General features: G+C 34.7%; 1 protein-coding gene across 2 annotated transcripts in view; it reads right to left on the reverse strand.

Annotated features, from left to right (window-relative positions):
- LOC105279119 (ABC transporter G family member 23) overlaps positions 1-25,352 on the reverse strand; it is a 142,990-nt gene that overhangs the window by 102,945 nt on the left and 14,693 nt on the right. The window contains exon 1 of one of the 2 annotated variants that reach the window (XM_011338687.3): positions 19,593-19,678. In XM_011338687.3, the coding sequence (XP_011336989.1) occupies positions 19,593-19,678 (86 nt within the window). Of the gene's footprint in view, positions 1-19,592; positions 19,822-25,352 lie in introns of those variants that run through there. The other variant, XM_026975336.1, reaches the window with a different exon arrangement.

Raw genomic sequence — 25,352 nt, forward strand, 5'->3', positions numbered from 1 at the left:
AGTTCGAGGCGAACTGCACTTTTGCATTTTCGAATCATTTATTAATTGCCATTCGGTACTTTTGGACTAATGTCCGTCAATTGCACTTTCACCTTGATGAAAAATTAATAATTTTATATATAATATATGCCAACCAATAGAGATCTTTTCAGTAAGTACAGTTTTAATTTTGAAATATGGTGTTTTAATAATTTCAAGTTAAACTTGCAAAATAAATCTTTATTTAACAGATTTGTAGCATTATTATATCGAATCGCTCGAATTTTGCCTAGTTTTATGTATTTTTTTTATCTACTTGGCATCGTAGGGCTACCGCGTCGTTGAATTTAAAATAATTAAATTTAAAATTTTCTAAATATTTGCAATTTATATTTTTATTTATGTATATTAAAATAAAACATTTCTCACGTATTAAAGTCATTTTTAATTCCTAATCAATTAAATAAGTCGTACATATGTGAACGCACCTTGAGGGACAAAATCGCTTTGCTTGATGCGTGCGAGCATACGTACGTGAGTCTGAACCTGAATGCTCTGAACAAGAAAAACGAAACGTCACAATTCTAGCATACGATTACAATATCTCAGGATTGACTGCACCAATCTTATTCGAATTGGTCTCAATCGGTAGCTTGCATCCACATTATATTATAAAAGTGCTGTTAGCTTTTTAAATAAGGCTATAGTTCCTGAGATATTTTAATCGAAAGTGTGTGTGACGTGAAATTCCGGATAAAGCTATGCGGTAGCGCTCGACGTTTATGCAATGAATTTGGCAACGCTTGACGTCTATGCAGTGATGCTCATTGCTCGGAACCTTGTTTTTTATGTACTTGGCGTCGCGACGCTACCGCATCGCTTGATATAAAAAAAAACTGTATAGAACATTAATTACAGATAAGATTTTTGTTCTTAGAAATACTACATCCGAGACGCCTTTTATAAAATATTAAATAAATGATTTTAATAAAAAAGCAGATACCGTAGTGTTAAGTCAATATTATTTGAAATAGACTATCTAAGATTTTTCACAATAAAACTGATCGAGTTTTTAGTACAACTTGTTATTTCTCGTTCACAATTAAAAACAATCAATGTGGATGCATATGTATATATGTATATATTAATATACATACATAATTTACATTAATAATGTATGTATGAATATATTAACATACAGTACACATATGTGCATACATATAATGCCAGTAATTAGTAACTAATATAAATCTTAACTTAATAACATTGAAACAATAATTAACGTGTAAAATTAATTATAATAATAAGCGTTCTTTAATCTCATAGCGCTAAGAACAGGAATAAAATGAAATATTTTTGTTCGCATATGTTTTTACACGCAAATATGCTCGATCGCACAAATGCGATTGTTTTAGAGACAATCAGCAGTTTTATTCTCGCTAAAGAAGTAGTAGCAACTATAATGGTGATCAAAGCAGTCTACACTTTCCCTAACATTGCATAACGTAGCTATGGCGTCTGACGTAATATAAATCTGATTAAATAACAGAAAGTTATGAATCTTTTTGTAATCTAAAATTGGACTACATATCAGTGATTTACTTTAGAATATGTATTAAAAATAACAATTTTTGTAGTACACAATATTTCGAAAAAAATTAATTCTTAGCGTATTTTTGGACATTTTCAACATGTTTCGTAATTTTCTCAATGTTATATAAATATTTATTCAAAATTAAATAATTTTAAAAATAATTCATTTTTAAACATGTCAATGTAGTTTTCAATTCACAAAGTGTTATCGTACTATTGATTCTACAAGTTTAAACCCATCCCAATACCTGTTCAGTAAGAATCGGGTCTCTAATTAAATAAGAATCCACATTCTTTATAAAAATAAGAATCACAAATGCATTAAAAAATTAAGTGAAAAATTGATACAATTGTATCTAATATTATTTTTTCTTAAATGACTTAAATATAAGAGGATTAATATTGTTAAACAAAAAAGTATTTTGTAATGTTACAATAAATTATGTAGTATTTCTTTGCATTGAAATACTTCATAAAAAAGAAGTAGGTAATAATATTTGTAATATTACCGATTATTTTTTGCAACAGATAACATGATTGAAAAATAATACAAGGATAAATAATTGTATAATAGGTAAACTCATAAAGAAATTAGTAATGAAAAAATTGCATTCATTAAAAGAAAATAAGATTTTTATATAATTCTGTAGTCTTTATTTTTATAAAATGTAATTAATTAGGTACGTGTTTTTTAGCTGACAATGTGTAAGATTTGAAGTAGAGTTAAATTTCAAAGACTAATAACATGATATGGCAACTGTCAACTGCAAATGGATTGCATTAAAGTATTAACTGATAAGTGATATATTTAAAAATAATCTATTTCCGACAGTTTTGCCAAAATAAAAATAATGTTCATCTTCAATAACAATTTTAGATGCATATTTAATCGCGATACTGGCAAATATCTGATGGTCGGACATATTTTATTATATACTTTAACTGCACGCCAACAAATTTGTTAGACTAGATGTAGTGATCCTTTCCTCGTACTAGAAATTAATTCGCGATGCGATTAAATATGCATCTGAAATTTAGAACTCTCTGGCGAAGAAAAGATTTCTTGTTATTCAATAAAAATGTTTTTATAATTTGATTATTTTTTGGTAAGAAATACATACATATTCTAGTAATAATAATATAGTAAAGGAAAGGCACCGAAAATTGACATAGACCTCCTAAAGAGACATACCCCTATTTCTCAGAAAGTAAATGTTACACTTTATCAAAACTAATATAAATGCGATCTATTTAATTAATTAACATATTAAGATAGTTTATATATTTCTTGTTTGTTTATGAGCTTATATCGAGTTGAAGTTCTTGAAGTTCGAAAGTTTTTTTTCTATAATAAACGTTGAAGAAAATTTACTCAGCCAGGAAGAAGCACAACACACAAAATCAATTTGTCGATCAATACTGGCAGTTTATTGTTGTTAAAAAACCTCACAACGTTTCGACCACTAATCGGGTCCTTCTCACGTGTTAAATAATCTTTTTCTACAATGAACAAAAAAACCAAGCTATACAATTTATTGGAGTACAAATAATAACATAATTTAAAACACTTACTGGCTGAAAAAGATTAAAAGAAAAAGAAATCCGTATATGACAGAGATCGACTTGCGGCGAAACACATCTGTAATTGGTGGCAGTCAACAAGCAAGTGAATTCAAGAAAATGTTATGATTGTCAAAATAGGCTCGTATATACCGGGTAAGCTTTCGGTGTCTTTTTAGAGATTGATCGAATTACTATGCCTTTTTATAAACATCATATGAGTATATATGAGTCTATTTTGACAAACATCATAACATCTTCTCCTTGGAGAGGATGCGATCGTTAACGGTCTAAAAACTGGAATTGTATATATAATTAATTGTTTGCACTGTGACGTCCGTTATATTGGACAGACCAAGCAACATTTAAACATGCGTATAAGGGAACACATGTCAGATATTAAAAAGCATGACAGCAATCACTCTGTGGTTAGTAAACATAGACTTTTAAATAACCACGATTTTGACTGGCAAAATGTTAATATTTTGCACCATGAGAGTCATCTTAGGAGAAGAGAGATTGCCGAAATGTTCTTTATTAAAAGACACGAACTCGATAAATTTACAAAGAGATACTGAGAATCTGCCTGTTGTTTACGACACACTTTTCAAAACCACATAGCATTGCCTCGTGCTTGCCACTTGTTTGCTAGCCTCAGTGATGTGAGGATGTATTGTTGGTCACGAACATCTGTTGTGCGTTATCTTAAAAGTCATTTTTCGTCAGTAAGTTACATAATTTATTTATTTTTGTTTTGTACGTTTATTTCTTTTAATTTTCCTTGTAATTGTTCACAGCAAATGACTTAAGATTTTATATTGAAAGTTGATACACTTGATAAAGGCCGAATCATTGGCTGAAACGTTGTGTACGTAACATCAATAAAATTTGCCAGATTGGTCGGAAGGAAAGATTGTTATTATTATATTATATAACCGTTTAATATGTTATTTGGACTATTTATTTAAATATATTTTAAACATATTTCATACTTTTTAATAGATATGTCGGTTTTGATATAATTTGTCAGAGCTCAGTTTTCATGTATCTTAGAAAAACGTTATTTTCTTAAAAACTAAAAATGATATTATAAACAATATAATATCATCTAATAGGATGCAGTATATCTCTAATATATATATGTGTACGTAAATTTTTATTTCGAGCTTTAAGTTAAGAGATAACCTCCAAAACAAAAATGGTATGGTCGGTTTTGGTGACTTTCCTCTAATATGGATAAGATCTGGCCAGTATTGTGTTCGTAATTAGTCTGTTATTATTCTATTATAGCTATCTCATTTGCTTTTGCAGAAGAGGGATCACAATTTATAGAGTACAATTCACTCAACGTAGTCACTCGTGAAAGAGCAATATATATTTGTCCACAACTATATAGAACAACTATATAGAATTTCCAGCTTCCACAACAGCATGCTTTAAATTCAAGTCTTAAGTTTTATGGATAAGTATACCATAACTTAGATATATAGGAAATTTTTGTCTTATAACAAATGCTCTATCCATTACTTCAAACTTTTGACATTTAACGTTCTATAATAGGTACCATGCCTCATACTATTATTCTTGAATCTATTAGCTTTAGTCTATATATCTTAGTTTACTAGTATAGGTTTATGATACATGAACTTTGTTTTTCCTAGAGGTTTTGTAAATAGATCTGCTAATTGCTCTTCGCTTCGACAATATTTTACGTTAAATACTTTCTTTCTAAGTTTTTCATGTATAAAATGATATTTCACGTCGATATGCTTAGATTTTCTATTGATCACGCTATTTTTAACTTAGCTGCTACGGTTCTACCTGTCAATTCTTCTATTAGAGATTTTAGATATATTAGCTCTTTGCAGCAGTCCGCAGCTGCTATGTATTCTGCTTTCGTCGTTGACACAATCAGTTGCTTTCTCGAGCACCAGGTAATCGGCCCTGCGCAATATAGAAAAACGTATCCTGTCGTACTTTTTCTCATTTCGGGATTTCCAGCGTCCGAATCATAGTATGCTTCAATCGCTTCGTCGTTTCCTTATCTTGTGTAGCTAATGCCTTCCTCTCTTGTGCCGTTTAGATATCTAAACATACGCTTAACATCTATTATTCTTTGTTTATCAGGTTTATTTACGTACCTGCTAACAAAGCCTGTGGCTTGTGCCAAATCTGGTCGAGTTTTGGTTGACAGATGCATGAGACTTGCCACAGCTTTTCTATATGGATAGTCCGCTCTTTTCAGTCCCGTGGTTGTTTCTTCCTTCACAGCTAATGGTGTATTTGTCGGTTTCAAATTTTCTTCAGAGTTCTCTCCAAATAATTCTTCTGCGTAATTCTTATTCTATCTGTTGAACGCTCGATTTCCATTCCGAGAAATGACCTTGGTTCCTTGTTAACGGTAATTTCGAACTTGTTCTTCAAGTTATCAATTAGATAATTTATTTCTTGATCGTTTTCTCTTAGCAGTATCCCATCGTACTCGTAGAATCCCAATATCAGTGTTTTATCCTTGTTCGCGTAAATGCACTGTTTTCAGAGCTTCGAGACCGTTCTTCTTAAGGAAGTTTGAAAACTCCTGGTTCTATTTCAGCTTGCTTGAGATCATACAGGGCTTTCAGTAGTTTGCATATCTTGTCTCCGTAGTCGTATCCTTCAGGAGGGTATGTACATGTAGATATCTTCTTCTATTCGTCCCTACAGAAACGCTGTCTTTTATGTCAAATGTGACTAGTTTATAGTTTTTCTCTATTACCAACGCAAATAATATTCTTAGTGAACTGGCATTTACCACCGGACTATATGTCTCCTCGTAGTCTATTCCGTACTTCCGTTCACAACCTCTGATTACTAATCTGGCTTTGTTCTTTCCGGTTTTTTTAGTTTGAATACCCATTTATTGCTTAAGATCTTTCTTCCTTCTGCTTCGGATTTATTGATTAGTTTCCATGTTTTAATAGGTGGGTCACTGTATGTCAATAGGTGGGTAGCTGTATATGCAGCTTTACTCCACATTTCTTTTCTCATCCCGGACCAAGCAAGGCCCGTATTTTTTCCATTAGTGTTCTGTTTAAGCGTGCGGCTTTTCCATTCAGTTGTGGTGTATAAGAAGTGGTGATGTCCATTGTTATGCCTTTCAGCTTGCATCAACCTGCCAGATCTTTATTCACATACTCATGTCCATTGTCGCATCTCAATTGAATTATTCCGAGACTCTGTTCCTTTTCCACTTGTCTTACGTAATTTTTCACCATCTCTGGCACTTCGTATTTATTTCTTAGTAGATATATCGTAGTAAAGTGCGTGTAGTCATCCAGCATTGTCAATATATATCTTTTGTTGTCCCACATGATTGCTTCCATTGGACCGCACAGATCCGTATGTATTATTTCCAGTGGTTTTTTCGTTCTCGTTCTTTCTTCGCCAAAAAGTAGTCTCGTTTGATTCGCTTTCATGCATATTTCGTAGGTTTTCATCTTTCGCGTTCTTTTTGCTTATGTTCATTCCCGTCGACATCTTTTGCAGTTTTTCCATAGCATCCAATCCAAGATGGCCAAGTTTTCGATGCCAGTTTTTAGTTGAATTCGTTTCTATTGCCACTTCTATATATTCTATTGTGATTTTTCCCTTGTTGCTAAGTCCACTTCATAGAGTCCGTTTTCTTTCCGTATTCTTCTAAGCATTTCTTTGTTGTCTTTTCTTATTATTACGTTGTGTTTAGTGAATGTCACTTTTCCTTCTTCTCCAGTAATCGTGCTCACCGACAGAAGGTTCGCACTGAGCTCAGGAATATACATAACATTTTGTAGTGTGCAGGGTTTATTAGGTGTTCCGGTTAGTTTTGAGGGATTAATATAGATGGTTACAGATCTATTAGAGATATTTTGAAAGTTAGTACGCCATTGTAAAGCTTGAACATAACTACAAATAATGTGGCACATGGCATGTGCATTCGTGCAACATAACCACACTTTTTGTGCGATCGGAAATGGAGCGTGGTAAAGAGCATTTTCGTCATTTATTGCTTTATTGCTTCGATTCTTAGAAAACAGCTGCCGAAGCTCACCGATTTATCTCAGAAACTTATTCTGAGTCTGTGCCATCAATTAAAACGTGCGGGTACTGGTATCGGCGATTTCGGCGTGGTGATTTTGATTTGAAAGACAAAGAACGTTTTGGTCAACCAAAAAAGTTCGAAGATGCTGAAGTGCAGGCATTACTGGATGAAAACTCAGCTCAAACGCTTCAAGAACTAGCTGAAGCATTAAATGTTGGTAAACCAACCGTTTCAGATCGTTTACACGCAATGGGGAAGATTAAAAAAGAAGGCAAATGGGTTCCACATGAATTATCGGAATTGGCAATTCAAAATCGTTTAACCATTTGCGCTTCGTTGCTTTCTCGTCATAAAAAGAAGCAGTTTTTATATCAAATTATAACTGGAGGTGAAAAATGGATCTACTATCCTAAGCGTAAAAAGTCATGGATAAGTCCAGGCCAACCATCGACATCGACTCCAAAACGCAACATCCTCGGAAGTAAGGTGTTATTGTGCATTTGGTGGGACATGAAAGATGTTGTGTATTATGAATTGTTAAAACCGACTCAAACAGTCACTGCTGAGCGTTATCAGCAACAATTAAACGATTTGAATCGTGCTTTAAGTCAGAAACATCCAATAATAGCGCAAAGAAAACGCAAAGTGATTTTGTTGCACGATAATGCTCGACCGCACGTTGCAAAAACAGTTAAGGATACATTATCGGCACTTAAATGAGAAATCCTACCACACGCCGCGTATTCACCAGACTGTGACCTTTCCGACTATCACTTATTCCGATTCATGCAGCACAGCCTTGCTGACCAGCACTTCACATGATATGAAGAAATTCAAAAATGGCTCGATGAGTGGATTGCCTCGAAGGACGAACATTTCTTTTATCACGGAATTTACTTGTTGCCCGAAAAGTGGGAAAAAGTTATAACTAACAATGGAAAATATTTTGAGTGAAATATAATTAGGGATGATATAATGAGGGATGATTAACGTCTCTCTACAATAAACGTGTTTTTTTACAAAAAATCCCTCAAAATTAACCGGAACACCTATAGATTCCATAGTTCCGGTTCCTCTAGCGACCATTTCCTCGTTTGCTTTAGCCACTCTGATTTTTATTTCAGAGTTATTAAGTCTGACGAAATTGTTGGCGCGTAGTTGAGATAGATTCCTAATAATCATTGCATCTAATGCACAAAAATATTGTCCGACCATCTGACACTTTGCCAGTATTGCGCAATTTAAGAATTATTGTCAATTAAATAAATATTTAACACGACAATGATTTTTAACTACTAACAAACTATAAGTAACTTAAAAATATTGGAGGCAACAAAGTAGCTGGCCACTGAGTATAGTTAGCAATAAAATGTCTGGTCCGCAATGTGTTAAGGCGTCTTAATATTCAATATTTGTGTGGCTTCAATAGTGACATGTTTAAAGACTCTTTGTATACAGGGTGCTCCCGGATTAAATGGTGAACTGAAAATATAGATTCAGGATATCAAAACAAAACAAAATTTTTCTCTGGAAGTATGCTCACAAAGGCTTTGTTCAAGAGATATTGACTTCTGAAGTTCGGATACTTGTTGAGTGAGGATGGTTTCGCGCCGCACACTATCTATGTGTAATGTCGATGCGTGGCGAAACCATCCCCAGTCCATTCCCCACCCAACGTTACCACATGCTACCGCATTCCATTTCTGGCATCACTGCTAACGATTATTTGGTACAAATGGACGGAGCTTTGTTGTCTCCTTTTTTTGTTTCGAAGATCAAAGATCATTTATAGGTTTTTGTTCGCATTATAAACAAATGCTAACGCTGCTCGCCGTGAATACGCCGTCATATTTCAGCATTTCGATCAAAACCCATCAACAAGTATCCGAACTTCAGAAGTCAATATCTCTTGAACGAAGCGTTTACGAGCATACTTCCAGAGGAAAATTTTGTTTTGAGATTCTGAATCTATATTTTCAATTTGGCCATTTAATCCGGGAGCACCCTGTATAATGTTGCAATTTTTTGATGATTTCATCAACAAATTGAAGGTTTAAATTCGCATGCAGGTCCTCATTACGTTGATACCATCTTTGCATTAGTTATTACATATACAAATAACGTTATTTTGTGCTCGTTGTATTATTATCCGATTCGAATCTCTCGTGCATCTCCAGAGTTGAATTCCATACAGCGAAATCGATCTGATAATTGCAAGGTAAATAATTCTTTTATAGTAGAGTTCTAATAGATATCTTCATCCAATTAGCCAATACATTTGATGAAGTTTTAAGCGGATTTGTTCTGCTTTTTTACGAACATGATATTTCCACATAAGTCGTATTTCTGCGTGCATACCCAAGTACTTTGCAATATCTTTCTGTGACATTTATTGATTATTCATGTACATATGATGGTATGGATTTACTCGTCGTAAAATGTAAATGTTCAAATGTAACATGATTTGATTTAAGCTTAATTTTCCAATCTCTCATCTATTGTTATTCGATTTAGAACTCTCTGCAGATTATTAGTTGCTTTTGTCTGCGATTTACTAACGGCTATCATTGCTGTGTCATCAGTAAAAGTTGCAATCGTGGTTTTACTATCGGTATATACAATCTGCAGTATACAGTAGGTATAATATAGGTTTGAGGACACTACCTTGCGGAACATTTGCCTGAATCGGAAAAAAGCCAGACCTAGCATTTGCATGTATTACTTTAATTCTGCGATTATAGAGATATGACTTAAGCGTTTGATAAGTAATTTCCTGGTAAAAATTTACATAACTTGAAAATAAGATTCTCATACTTTGTCGAAAACTTGTGCAACGTCAAAGAAGAAAATTGGGCAATATTTCTTTTTCTCTCGAACGCCTTCTCAATAACTGAAGTTACTTTATGTATTTTGATAAGTGTTGATGACCTATGGTTAAGTGTTGGTTTCGAAATTCAAACTAGTCAGATATAGTATTTAGCAGTAGTTTGAGATGTTTATGAAGAAGTTTCTCAAACAGAATATCACTGGGAGTACCGATAGTGGGCTGTATGATGTTATCTCTTCAGCTCCGGTTTATTTACATAATAATCTGAGATATTTTATATCATATAATAATCTGAGATATTATATATCAGTCAGGTACATGTTCAAGTCGAAAACATGCGTTGAATATGTAGGGAAACAATTCCCTTTTTGATAACTCTTTGAGCATTCTAGGCGATATTTCATCTATTCCTAGTGCTTTTTTCGAATCGATTTTTTATCGATTTCTTGTGCAATCTCACATGGTGTGAGATATAGTGCAGCTGAATATCGTTTCTGTGCGTTTTAGTTAGTTCAATGTTAGTTGTATATCATTAGTTTGAAATTCTCCGGACAGATGATGAGCAAATAATTAGCTTTTTTCTCATCTCTGCGTCCCACCTGTCGAAACCATCCTTAATTAGAAGAATTCTAACTACAGGGCGTTTAAATTTTCGAGTTACGTTCCACAGGAAATAAGTTTTATCTGCGTCAGCTGATAAGTTTTCTAGGTAATTTCCGAAATTCTTTTTATTTTCTTTGATTATCCGGATAGATTTAATCTATCTGGATAATCAAAGAAAAATCTGGAAACCATTATTATGGAAGATATTACTAGTCGCTAAAGCCTCAAATTTAAGATCAGGCATTTTATTTCTATTTATTGGCCAGTATGTAGATTCTCACGATGTTTGAAATTCACATTCTCTGTCATTAATTGCATAAAAAAGCTCGCTACCTTTTGTGCTAATGTTTTGTGGTAATCGAGATCCCCATGCCGTATGCTTTGCATCGAAATCATCTCCGATTGTGAAGCGTGATCCCAACTTGGCAAATATTTTCTCGAATTATTTTATATTGTATCGAAGTGGACAATGAACAGCTGCTACATTGAGGTTTGCATTATTATGTTAAATAATGGTAACTTTTAAATAGTCTTGTTGTATCCCTTCTTTTGTAATTGTAATAATAATAGTTGTCCCAATATGCGTTCGGCCACTAGAATGTGTAGTAAGGTAGACTGAGAATCATGAAATTTTCAGGTAATTTTTGTTAGTAAAATATATTTCAGATATTACCGCAATATCTATGTTCTTGTACTTAAGAAACATTTCAAGTTTTTGGTTATATAATGCTAGGATTCCAGATAATAATTGTGAGCAAAGAATCAGCCATTATTTTTTTTGTTGACAGTAGTTTTAGACTTTTGTTTTTTTCTTGTTCTAGCGTGTCTAGCCTGCGTTCAATAGCATTTGCTGAATATTGTAGAACAGATTATTGTAGAGCATATTCCACGTGTCGTGAATTGACGATCCACTACGTTCAGCTTGTAAATTAATTAGTTGAAATTTGTACGGATTTTTTTACACTTGCTACTTTAGCAAAGGATTCAGATGGATAACCTTTTTTTAGTAGTGTCCAGGTTCTTCGTAAATTCATTGTATCATCATCGTTTTTGGTTTCTATAGAATTACCAATTTGTCCTTATATGTTTGACATCTCTTCCAGTTGGCCATGTGTTCTCTTCCTTATTTGACACACTTGCATGCTGTATTTTTCAGTTTTCTACATTCTGAGGAATCATAATTTCTCCTACATTTTACTTATTTGACTTTCTTCTGATAGTAATTCTGTACATGACCAAAACTTTGGCATTTTTTACACTGTGATATTTCTTTTTTTATCCGAAGATTCTATTTTGATTTTGCACTATAGCATATGTATTAAGTCATAGACATCTTTATTATTAGGCTTGAAGACCAGAACGTAAAACAACAGAAGTGCGTCCCATTGATCTTTCTTTTAATAATGACATTACTTACGCGTATGACCTCATGGTCTAATCTCCCAAGTTCTTCCTTGATATCTATTTCGTTAGTTGTTAAGTGTAATCCTCTTGCTACGATTTTATACGGTTTCGATTGTTTATACATGTAGATATGATAAGTAATATCATATAGATGTATTGCTTGAGACTTTACTTCATTTAGTATATGGACGCGATAGTCATCATTTTCTACTATATTAATTTTTACTTCACCATTTACAAGTATTTTAAAGTTTGTATCGTACTTCACGTTTTGCAGGACTGTTTCTTTGGACATGTTAAAGTTTTTAACTTCATTTACAAAAATCGGCGATGGTGAGTTTTTTGCACTAATACTTATAACTGTTGACTTTGTTTTTTGTTGAGGAAATGTTTGAATTGGCTTTTCTTTTTTTATTCCTTCTTTTTGACCTTTGTATGCTACTTTTGGTTTCCCATGCCAGTTCCTTTTCATTTCATAATTGTTTTGAGTGTTTTTCTTGTTGCAATACTTTAATTGTTGCTTTCAGTTGATTGATTATATCTTCTGTTTATTTCCATACTTTGCACACGATTAGCTCGTTTTGTATTTGTTCATATTTAGAAGCCGATAGACCAGCAATATGACTGAATATTTATTCCTTAGCCTGACTTTTCATCGAAGACTCTGGGCGGTTATTTGTTGACTGCTGAAGTAAGTACATTTGCCCACTTCCTTCCCCAGTGCGTACTGGGAGTCCAAATCCCTGTACCATAATATTATTTTGTTTGGAGTTTCACATACACAAAAGATGATATTGTCACCTGATCAGCGGGCCTATTTAATTTTGCACTTACCTCCTGATGTAAGCCGATGTGCGCATTCATACTAAACTCTTCGCGAAAAAACTAACAACATCAAATGATAGAGTGATAAGATGATATGTGCGTTCTAGTTGAACCTGTCGAGAAACAATCTGTTACGATCCTGAGAACAAATCCGGCGCGTTTACGTAACGTAACGGCCGACCATCGCTCTGCGATCCGCTACAGTCGGTGTTCGGACGCAAACTAAAGAATGGTCTGTACAAACTTTGGGAATAAATTCCAGGGATTTAAACAAACAGAAAATGTCCTATGAACATAGGATCGGAAACGCTTACTTCTGGAGTTATGACGGTTCGAAGTTTTACTACAATGGCTGGAAAAACTATTATGTCAAATCGCATAGGAGTTACAAACTATGTTTACTTATTTCCTCGGTTTTGCCACGGACATATCAGGACAGTTGCTATAACAAATGTTCGAAATGGCTCCCATTAGATTCCAAGCAAGCCTGCGCATGTCGCCGCATTGACTGACGAATCCGTTGGAAAATATCTGGTGTGTTACGGATGATGCAGTCGTTCACGATCCGCTGGCAAAGAGTTGCAACATCCGGTACTGGGGTAGAATAAACAAGTGTTTTCAAATATCCCCAGAAGAAAAAATCCAATGTATTCATGTCAGGCGAGCGTGCTGGCCACGGTATTGGTCCTCCCCGACCTCAACATCAGGTGTTCGAAAATTCTTGGAATACCATAGTTGGCTGTTACTGGCCTGAATTGCCCAGTTTCCCGTAATCGCCGATCAACTGCCGCGAACTTTTGATGGTGTGGAGTTCGGCGGCCTCGAAAAATTTCTTGGTACATTCGAGTTGCTAACCGTCCATTTCCACCGACATGGCCATACACTAGATGGATATTCATCAAATGAATACTCATTCATGTTTTTAAAGTAGGCCTACAAACGAGATTTGCATACGCAGGATACTTTCAACCAACTAAACTGCTAGAAACAGGCTGTCGCCGGATGTTTCGTTCGGGCCGGCTGGATCTATACGCGTCTTGGTAATGGTGTTTTCCGCTCGCTGAGGAGAGAATCCTAGATCGAGTTAACGACAATCCCAGTACCAGTACAAGAACAGTTGCAGTAGTAGAACATGTATCTCATATGACCGTATGGAGGGTTATGCATGAGCAACTACTGCATCCGTATCATTTGCAGAGAGTCCAGGGACTCTCACCAGCAGATTTTCCAGCAAGATTGGTGTTTTCTCACTGGTTCTTACAGCAGTGTATGGATCCGGATTTTTATTCTTCTTTGCTTTTTACGGATAAAGCTGGTTTTAACAGGGATGGAATAATTAATTTTCATAACGATCACCTCTGGGCAGAAGAGAATCCTCACGGTATTGTGCAATCTCGGCATCAGCAACAATTCAGCCTGAATGTTTGTGCAGGAATTATCGGCGATCACTTGATTGAGCCGTATTTTCTACCAGCAAGCCTAAATGGCGAAGCTTATCGCGACTTCTTAAAAAATCAACTTTTAGGGCTCCTAGAGGATGTGCTATTACCTGTACAACAAAGAATGTGTTACATGCATGACGGTGCACCATCACATTTCAGCCGAGCCACTAGAGAACTCCTAAATACCACCTATCCTGGTCGATAGATAGTCAATAGGTCGGGGAGGACCAATACCGTGGCCAGCACGCTCGCCTGACATGAATCCATTAGATTTTTTCTTCTGGGGATATTTGAAAACACTTGTTTATTCTACCCCAGTACCGGATGTTGCAACTCTTCGCCAACGAATCGTGAACGACTGCGACATCATCCGTAACACACCAGATATTTTCCAACGGATTCGTCAGTCAATGCGGCGACATGCGCAGGCTTGCTTGGAATCTAACGGGAGCCATTTCGAACATTTGTTATAGCAACTGTCCTGATATGTCCGTGGCAACACCGAGGAAATAAGTAAACATAGTTTGTAACTCCTATGCGATTTGACATAATAGTTTTTCCAGCCATTGTAGTAAAACTTCGAACCGTCATAACTCCAGAAGTAAGCGTTTCCGACCCTATGTTCATAGGACATTTTCTGTTTGTTTAGATCCCTGGAATTTATTCCCAAAGTTTGTACACACCATTCAGATACACTCTGTATGAGAGAAGTATGAAAAATTTTGAGGTGAGTTGAATAGAGCACTTCCTTGCAATTAAAGACGAATAACATTGCATACAATACTGTACCATATAACTAACATAATATTGGGATCATATAATTCAGATGTGCAGTCTAAGTTTATAATTTATCAAGTCTACCTGACATTGGTAGTAAATGTTCTCAGTAATATCGATCATAACTTTTTCTAGGTTTATGTAAACGATAGCACGTTTACGTCGAAAGTAGGATCCACTCCAGGATTCTCTTAAATCTGCAATCATAAAACTTGTGTTTTTACTTCAGGATAACGATCGTTCACATAAAACTATTACAAATTTATGTTGAAAGATTCACACTTATAATCCAGATCTTGGATTTTCGAACTTTTTTTATTTAGTCAAGAAAGCACCGCAAAATTTGATGGCAACAAATATTTTAAAAAAGTTCAAATTTAACTTATACATTAGGACAAAAATTTCTGTATTGTTGAAGTAAAAAAGTTAGTATAGCAATGGGACGTAGAAAACGTCAACGAATAATATCGAAGGAAATTACGTTGAAAAGTAGAGAGTAGATGTATGCGCAAAAGGTTTAATCCTTTTTAGCGTTTTGGTAATATTATTTAAACTTCAAATAAATTCTCAATTTTTTACGTTTTTAGAGAGTCGGTATCGAAGCTTGTAAAACATCATGTGTCACGAATTAATGATAAACATTTCGAAAAACAATAATGAATGCGATAAGCAATGAAAAGCTATATATGCTTTTCATATTCAGCAAACCATTTTGGACTTGGGCTGCAAAGTTTTTCCTCATGTGGCATATTCACCCAACTTGGCGCCTTTGGATTATCATAAAAAAACTTTCCTCGCAAAGGAATTTTAAATTTACTCAAGAAATAGTAGAAAATCATAAATAAACAAGGGACAGATAAAATTACTTATGACTGAATTGTATTGCATATATTATGCATCTAAAATGCGAAAATGTATCAGAGAGAACTAAAATATAACATATCTAATAACTGTTACAATTGAATAAACTGTATCGAAATTACTACTGCTTTTCTCTTTATTTACTGTGAGTGACCTTTGTAACTGCACCAAGATTTTTTTCATAAAAAGGGTCTGTAATCATTATGTTTTAAAACTTTATCTTTCGTAATTATATTAACATTTTAAACAAGATTGTAATTTGGTTTTTAAGTTTTTATATTTATTAGGTGTACGAATTAATTCTCGGCTCCAACATTTAATGTACTGTAGTACTTATTTAAGCGGAAACTTTTTCCCGCCAAGTTTGATACTGAATAATACTAATCTAATGGAACTATAAAACCCGAAATTCAATCGACCTCAAAAAATTGACCGTGAGAGTAGAGAATACGATGTCATGTGACAAAGTACATATTAGACACTGCTAACTTTTCGCATTTCAATTGAAAAAAATGCCTCCGAGGCGAAGGAAATGATTTGTTCGGCATTAGAAAAGAATGCTATATCCTATAGTACGTGCAAAAGTGGTTTCAGAGGTTCCGGGATGGAAATTTCAATTTCGAAGACGATGAACGCCCTGGACAACCAAAGAAGTTCGAAAATGACGATTTGGAGCAGTTAACAGAAAACTCATGCCAGACCGAATCTGAACTTGCTTCAGCATTAGAACTAACCCAGCAAGCCATTTCTATCCTGCTGCGAAAGCTGGGAAAAATTCAAAAAGAGGGCCGCGCGGGTTCCGCACACGGAAAGAGAAAAGTAGCTGCCATAGCTAAAAACTGCGTGCGATAACTAAATTCAGTCGTAATATATGGACAGCTAAATTTTAGCTGTGACACCTATTTTATTAGATAAGGTTCCTAATTTATTAGCTGCAAGAACAAACATTTTGCTGTAGTTTAGAAATTTATAGCTACGGCAGCAAACATTTTTTAGCAAATCATGATTAGCTACGGTAGCAAACATTTTTCTTTCTGTGCACGTACTTTCCGTGGATAACAAAGCGAGACACTACGATATGGCTCTGTCTTTGCTTTCTCGGTTTAAAAGGAAGGACTTCCTGCACAAAATAGTGACGGGAAATAAAAAGTATTACGAGAACCCAAAAAGACGAAAATGATAGGTGAATCCGGGTGAGCCTTCGACATCGATCGCGAAACCCAATATTCATGCCAAAAAAGTTCTTTTGTGCATTTGGTAGAACTTCAAGGATGTGATACATTTTGAACTGCTTAAACCGGATGAAACTGTCACTGCTAAACGCTATAAACATTAACTTCAGCGTGTGAGTGATGAAATCGAACGTAAAAGATCTTTTACTGGCAACACAGATGTCTATACTGTACTACAGTGCCGGGATTTAGTTGCACATTTTGGACCGATTTCGTTGTCAACTCCCACTGTTCCCCTCTTGCCGCGCGTATCTTAGAAACGTGGTGCCGGACGCTAATAAACAAGATACATGCTGCTAAATTATTAGCGTTCGGCACCTCGTTGCTAAACTACACGCGGCAAGAGGGGAACAGTGGGAGTTGACAACGAAATCAGTCCAAAATGTGCAACTAAATCCCGGCACTGCTGTACTAGATCGCTAACTTCGAGCTTTGGCGGATAGAAAAGGTGAGGCCGGGCGGATTTCTGGTTTCGGCCATGACACCTGATAGAACATGACGACGTACGTGTGTGATCATAGACGTATAATATATAGACCGCGCATTCGGCTTAAAAGGTGTCACAGATTGAAAAGAGACAGCATGCTTTGGATCACCATTCTGTCTTTGTCTAACAATGCAGAGTGGGGGATCCCCTCTCGACAATATGTAGAGACTGTATCACTCGTCAGCGAGAAAGCGTCTCTCCCACTACGCGTCATTAGAAAAAGACAGAATGGTGATCATGCAGAGGCTTTCTCTTTCTATTCTGTGACGCGCTTTAACTGCGACAGATATAGGACCACGCGGTCTATATATTATACGTCTATGGTGTGATAGTACGTATGTAAGACCCATCGTATTGATATTTATTGCTACTTATATTATTGCAAGTACAAAAAAAGCGACAACAATGCCGAAGAGGTACATTGCAAAATGCAAAAATACAAACAAACAGGGTTATTTATTTTAGTAGAATTTATTTATAATATATATAATAAATATTCAATTTATGTATGATAAATATTCGATGTTTGTAATATGTGAAGAACGTGCTTAACTTTGAATAGAATTGCATTAACCAATACACATATGGATCTTTGTATTTTTACATTTTGCAATGCAGCACTTGTTCCTGACCATCTCACTTACGCACTACCACACACGCCGACTACTCACATACACACTACCACACACGTAAGTCGCCATGTTCTGTCAGGTGTCAGGCCGAAACCGGAAATTCGCTCAGCCTCACTTCTTTTGACTGACAAGGAGCCTAGACCGGTAATATTGCTACACGACAACGCGAGGCCTCACACGGCGAAAGCGACTAACAAGGAAACGTTTCCAGCTGATTCATCGTTTTCCATTCAAACTGTATGCAGAAATGTTGTGGGTGATTCCAGTAGCATATTCTGCAAGTTACAGCCCCTACCTTTGCGTTAAAAAAATGGCGATATAAAAACCTTCCCATGCAGTGTGTCCCAAAAAGTTGGAAACGGTCGAATATTTCATAAGCATTGCAGCTTAGAAAAAAATGTTTCAGACAAAAGTTGTAAGGTTTTAAAAAGCGCATTCAGTGGCAATATGAGTGTGACCATAGGTAGTGTTACCAAGTTCAGACCAAGGTCTACTTAATATTTTTAATGAAAATTCCTATTTTTTATTATATTATCTTTTTCTACTGATTAATTTAAACAACTTTTGTCTGAAATATCAATTTTTGTGTCTTGAACATTTTTTGAATCGCACATGTTATCATTAACTCAAAATTACTTAAAAACATAAAAATGCAGAAAATTAAATCAAAAGAATAACAAAATTTAAAACAGAAAAATAAAAAAAATTTAAACAGGAAAGAAAAAAAATTAAACACAGAAAATAAAAAAAATGTTTCAGACAAAAGTTGTCCCAATTAATTAGTAGAAAAAGATAATATCATAAAAAATAGGAGTTTTCATTAAAACAATTAAGTTGACCTTGGTCTGACCTTGGTAACACTACCCATGGTCACACTCATATTGCCACTGAATGCGCTTTTTAAAACCTTACAACTTTTGTCTGAAACATTTTTTTCTAAACTGCAATGCTTATGAAATATTCGACCGTTTCCAACTTTTAGGGACACACTGCATGGGAAGGTTTTTATATCGCCATTTTTTTTAACGCAAAGATAGGGGCTGTAACTTGCAGAATATGCTACTAGCATCACCCACAACATTTCTGCATACAGTTTGAATGGAAAACGATGAAACAGCTGGAAATGTTCCCTTGTGAGTTTAAAAGTGAAATTATAGAAGTGCTTCGAAAAGCTAAACAGCGTTACACTATTAAACTTGGTGTCAATCGTAATTCGAATGAAAAACATGTACCTATAAGAACAACAAATACTGAAGATAATATGGAAAATAATTCTTTATATTCAGAGAATTGCAGATTTTTACGAAACTTACCTAGGAAGTCCATCGGTCCAGCTAAACATTTTCTTTATCTTCTCACGTTGTTGTTGATCCTGATCTTGGAATCCCTTATTATCCATTATGAACGTTATTACTTTAAAATGTTCCACTTCGCTAGCAACTTGTAGGATGAGAATTTTTACAAGAAAAGTTCTGTGTTGCTATTTCAATATTCACGATACGTTTCTTGCTTTGATTTAAAAACACAATGTCCGGCACAGCGCTGAAAGTTAAATAGATTATAAAGACTTTCAGCTAAATGAGAAGCAAACAAGAAGGATTATGATGAGAATAAGATATTATAGTATAAATTAAATCATCAGACGACTTCTTATTTCCATTATTGTTTTCAAAGTATCAATATAATATAAAAGTTTTCAATATAATTCTTACCATAACTGAGAGAGAGAGAGAGAGAGAGAGAGGGAGAGGGAGAGGGTGAGGAAGTGGGGAGAGGGTGGAGAGGGGGATGGGGATTGGGAAGGAGGAGGGGGAGGGGTGGGAAAGGAGGATGGGAGGGGGGAGGGGGAGGGGAGAGAGAATTCTCCTTATTAATAAAAACTACACATGAAAATTATTTTCCATTAATTTTTAGTATTAGGTGCAGAAATGAATTCGATGTTTTTACATTTAATCAATTATAATACTGCTTTAAATTTAAATATCTTCTCACCGTTTAGTGACAACATAATCTCACGAAATAATATCGAATACGATGGTATCTGACAAGCAGCATATCAGACTACATTTGTTTCTTTCTAACTGAAAAAAGATGTTGCCCAGGCTGCAAATATGATTTACTTACAAGGGAGTGGTACCTATTGACACACAAGGATCTCTTCGAAACCGGTATCAACGTATAGAGGACTGTCTCAAGGGCATTGATACCAATTCGTTACTCACATCGATTAGTTCTGGTACCCGAGAAATGGGCCCATCACTCAAGTCAAACTATGGTTTACCTCGCGTGTTTGGGAGCTCTGTCTTCTAACGAGACTCGCTCCCACTTTGGTTTGGTTCAGTAGCAATGCGTGAATGAGACCCTATAAGTATTATAGAGGCTGTTCAGTGGTCAGAACAGAGCGTCTCTAGCGAGATAAGACTTGTTTTTCCGTTTGCCGCTGTTTGTGGTTAGTTCTCAAAAACCACTAGGCGGCTTTTACCACAAATGAAATGGGCCCATTTCTCGGGTACCAAGACTAACCGATGGTAACGAATTGGTATCAATGCCCTTGAGACAGTCCTCTATACCTTGATACCGATTTCAAAGAGATTCTTGTGTGTCAATACGTACCACTCCCTTGTTAGTTCTGAGGAAAGTTACTGTAATGAATAAAACCTGTAAAAACGAATACCCAAAATTTTGGATTGGTGATTTCTGTCTTACCGATGAAGCATGTCCCAACGCGAAAAAATGTCTCGATGAAAAGCTTATTGAATGAAAATTCCATTCAGATTTAAGATGAGCTTATGTTACTGCGAGTTGAATACGCAAATCAATTTCTATTTCCTTAAATAAGCTGAGGAAGATTCAAAAATTAGGCTGATGGATTACGTACGAGCTCAGTCCAGAAAGCAAGCAGAGGAGATTTGACACGACAATGTCCTTGCTAACAAAGTACAAAATGAAGGATTTTTTGTATAAAATTACTGACGATAAAAAGAAGATTTTGTACGACAATAATAGAAGAAAATCGTGGATTAGCTATCGACATCGACAGCAAAATTGAATATTTACACAAAAAAGGTTTGTCTATTTGAGATATATAGGGCGTGAGTTAGTATAAGTTATTCTTATTTCGATTATAATATGCATAATAAACAATATTCTTTTATATTAGTTTGAATTCCTGATTATGCTTGCGCAATATTTTCTAATAAGCAATGTGAGTAATATTGCATTTACTTTAAATCAAAACAATGTCTAATATAAATATGTCGCGATGTACAACATCTTTGCTGTTGATAACACTGTCCGACAAAATTTGACCTTTTTCTTTTAACACGAGTGCGAATAGTCATTTCCCATATATTTTTGCTTGCTGAATACGAATCCGTTATCTAAGTTTGACTATCACGTCACAAGTTTGAGAAAAATGGCATTAAAGAGGCCAAAAACGATGATTTTGAGAGTTTTCATGATGTTGTAACATCGGCAACAAATTTTTTTCCCAAATTTCGCTTATGCAATGTGAAAGTGTGAACTTTTAGCTTTAAAATGTGCGTTGTTTCGTTTTGGTGTGATTTTTCGTTTTCGAGATATAACAATTTGAAAATAGCTCTTTTTCCTATAGAAAAATCATTCCTTCTTAATGCTGCATTATATGAAAAGTAAGTGCTTTTATACTTATATAATATAATAAAATCATATTACATCAAAAAGCAATATAAAATGGATAGAATACAATAGGCAGAAAGATTATAAAAGAATATCCGTATGTGTGTAATTGTATATGCGAACGCGCGCGTTGTGTGTGTGTGTGCGCGAGCGCGTCGTGTGCGTGTAAATGCAGATATGTTTCTATCTAATATGACGTTGCTCGACTTCTAATTTGGCATCACTGCTCCGTATCTATAAGCAACACTGTTGTTTCTGTGCAGTTAGTTGTATAATCTTCAGAACTCGAGCTATTATGAAATATCTCGAGAACGAAAAATCATATCGAAACAAAACAACATGCATTTTAAAGCTAAAAGGTGACACTTTCGCATGGCGCAAACGACATGTGAGAAAAAAATGCTGCCGGTGCTACAACATCATGAAAACCTTCAAAATCATCGTTTTTGGCCTCTTTGACGCCATTTTTCTCAAAATTGTGACGTGATAGCCAACTTTGAACAACGGATTTGTGTTTAACAGGCAAAATACATCGGAAATGATTCACACTGGTGTTACAAAAATGGTGTTGGACAGTGTAAGGAACGTATTACCAATTATTATCAATCATATAATTACATTAGCAATAACTCTTCTTTTGTCGACACGACTGGCAATTTATTAAGGGGATACATATGTCTAGATAGGTCCAAAAAATCGATTTTTTTATTTTTGTATTTTCTTATAATATGATATCTTAAAAATATTTTTGTATAGTTATAAGTCGGAATTCGGAAAAATAATGACGTTACAGCGTTTAGAAAAGGTAGCGGCACGCTCACCGGGCGAGCGCCATAGAACCTGAATATGTGTGTTCCGTTTTTTTTCGTTCGAGGGTCGAAATCCCCTTATCTACAGACCGTATTTGACCTTGTACTCGACCGTACATTATATTTTCTCAGCCAATCGTGTGGCACAATGTACCTGCTGATGATTTTCGGAGAATAGTCGAAAATTTTGCATGGCAGCATAAAAATTGTTATAATTGCAACTTGTCTCGCCATATACATTTATAACAAAGGTGCGTCATCATTATTGCAAATCATGCAAGCTATAGAAATAGCTGCAGAAGCAAACGCACATCATTATGTGATGCACCAGGATGAGTGCCGGATAAAGAAAACGGAGTACGCTGCGGAAGAAATGATAAAAGAGGCCAGAATGTGTCGTAGACAAGCCAGAATGGAAATGGCAAAGGTATTAGTAGAGGACTCACTATATGGCGCTGAAATAGATAATTCCATGTAAGTTAAAAGATATCGGTTTTATATTGCTAATACTGAAAAATGTACTTAAAACTTTAAACGCGTTTTCCTCAAAACCGTGTTTTCAAAATTGGTACCCAAAATATCTCACAGATGACTCGATGGATCGGAACCTTTCTTTTTTCTATTTATTCAGCATAAAAATATGCAGTCTTTGTCGTACAGGTTTTTTAAAATAAGCCTTCGTTTCCAAAAAAATAATCGCTTTTTGGTGAAAATTCGCACTCTTATATTCAGATAAGCAGAACTTTGCAACAAATGCGAATTTTCAAAATCGCATACGACACGGACTAGATTTTTTAATATATTTTAAGAAACTTTTGTCCTTTTTTACTTCAGATGAACCATATAGGATGTACAGTGGGTACCGCAAAACGGGAGACCAGCGGACACGTCTGACGCCAACGGCTATAATTATTTTGACATTCGCTTTGGGCATTTTTTAAATAAAACCATGTATAACATATTGGCAAAACTCCGCTTTGATTATTTTAACACTTCCTGAGAAAAAAATCATGAATATAGGGCTATTTTTGGCGCTTCTAGACATAAATATGTACCCCCTTAATCTTCACAGAAAACACAAACGTTTCGCTCAGTATTTTGGTCCTCTTCAGTGTGGATACAATTAAAATATTACAATGTCTGTTTTACCGGAAAAAGACACCAATAATTATAACAAACAACATAAGTAATTAGAGAAAAGAGATACATATCCGTAAGTGGTGGAGATCAGCAAACGAATCCATAATTACATTAGATTACGCATTACAAAAATGTAATTATCTATGTAACAACTAGGGACTCTCTACGTCATTACTCAGAAAATCATGAACAACGCGAAATCTATTCAATGAAAAATATGTTTTGACCATAAAATTTTCCATATATTTTTGACTTCTGTTTTTCATATTTTCTTTTATAAAACACAAAGGACAAAAAATGAAGATCTTTTTCAGATGTATTAAGTGGATAAATTAATTCAGTACCTCTATATTGAATTACTTATAACTTTATTTTAAATTTAAAAATTTTCTTGCCGCTTTAGAATATTGGAGTGCCGAACCTTAACATTTCAAAAACACTATATCTATTAGCAAAACAGACAACCACTTCACAAGACAGTAATGAACACGGTACTGTCCGAAAAATAATATATTAGACATTTTATTCTTTTCGCATTGCAATTAAAGAAAAATGTTGCCAATGGGATATAACTTGTTTTGTTTTTAACGGATTTTGTACAACTATAAGCATAGAAAATCGTGTAAATAAGACTTGATTATCTATCGACTAATATTCATGCCAAAAAGATTATTATTGTGCATTTAATTTATTATTAAGGATAAGAATATGATATATTATGAATCTTGGTCAGACTGTTAATTCCAAGCATTATAACAGTAACTCATCCGTTTGAGTAATGAAAAAAAAGGAAAGAGATTAGAAGGAAAAAGACTATTTACTGTGCCACAGAATTTAGCAAGTCATTCTGCAGACAATGCATGACCATGCTTGACCACATGTTGCGAAAAAGACAGAGGATCGTTGTTTGTTCCTTGGACTAGAAAGTTCTTCCTCATGTGACTTAACTCTGTCAAATTATCTCTTCTTCTGGTCATTCCGACATCACCTAGCTGATATATACTTGAAAACAGAAGAAGCTATGTGTGTGAAAAAGTATTGACTATTTTATCAACTCAAAGCAGTAATCTTGTTTTCGCGAGAAAATTCATCAGTTATCCGAAAGATAAAGAAAAGTTATCGAAAATAATGACGAGTATTTCTAGCATTAAAAGTATGTTTCATTTTCAAAATAAACATTCAATTTCTTTTAAAAGCATCGAATTAATTTGTACATCTATAAATAAACTTCAGCTTTAGATTTAGTCTATAAAAATTTTAATCCGTTTATGCATTATTTATAGATCTCATAATTTGATGTACTGTTAGTTGCAAACATTACGCTCTTGATTAAATTTGGCACGAGACATTATTTACTGGTTTTTAATCTTTGAATTCATATGATCTTCAATTTGTGTTAGTAATTAATTATAAATACTAAATATATTTAACTAATAATCTTCATTCTATAAGAAAATACTCCTTATT

The sequence above is a fragment of the Ooceraea biroi genome, chromosome 2, assembly GCF_003672135.1.
Source record: "Ooceraea biroi isolate clonal line C1 chromosome 2, Obir_v5.4, whole genome shotgun sequence".
NCBI classification, from domain to species: Eukaryota; Metazoa; Arthropoda; class Insecta; order Hymenoptera; family Formicidae; genus Ooceraea; species Ooceraea biroi.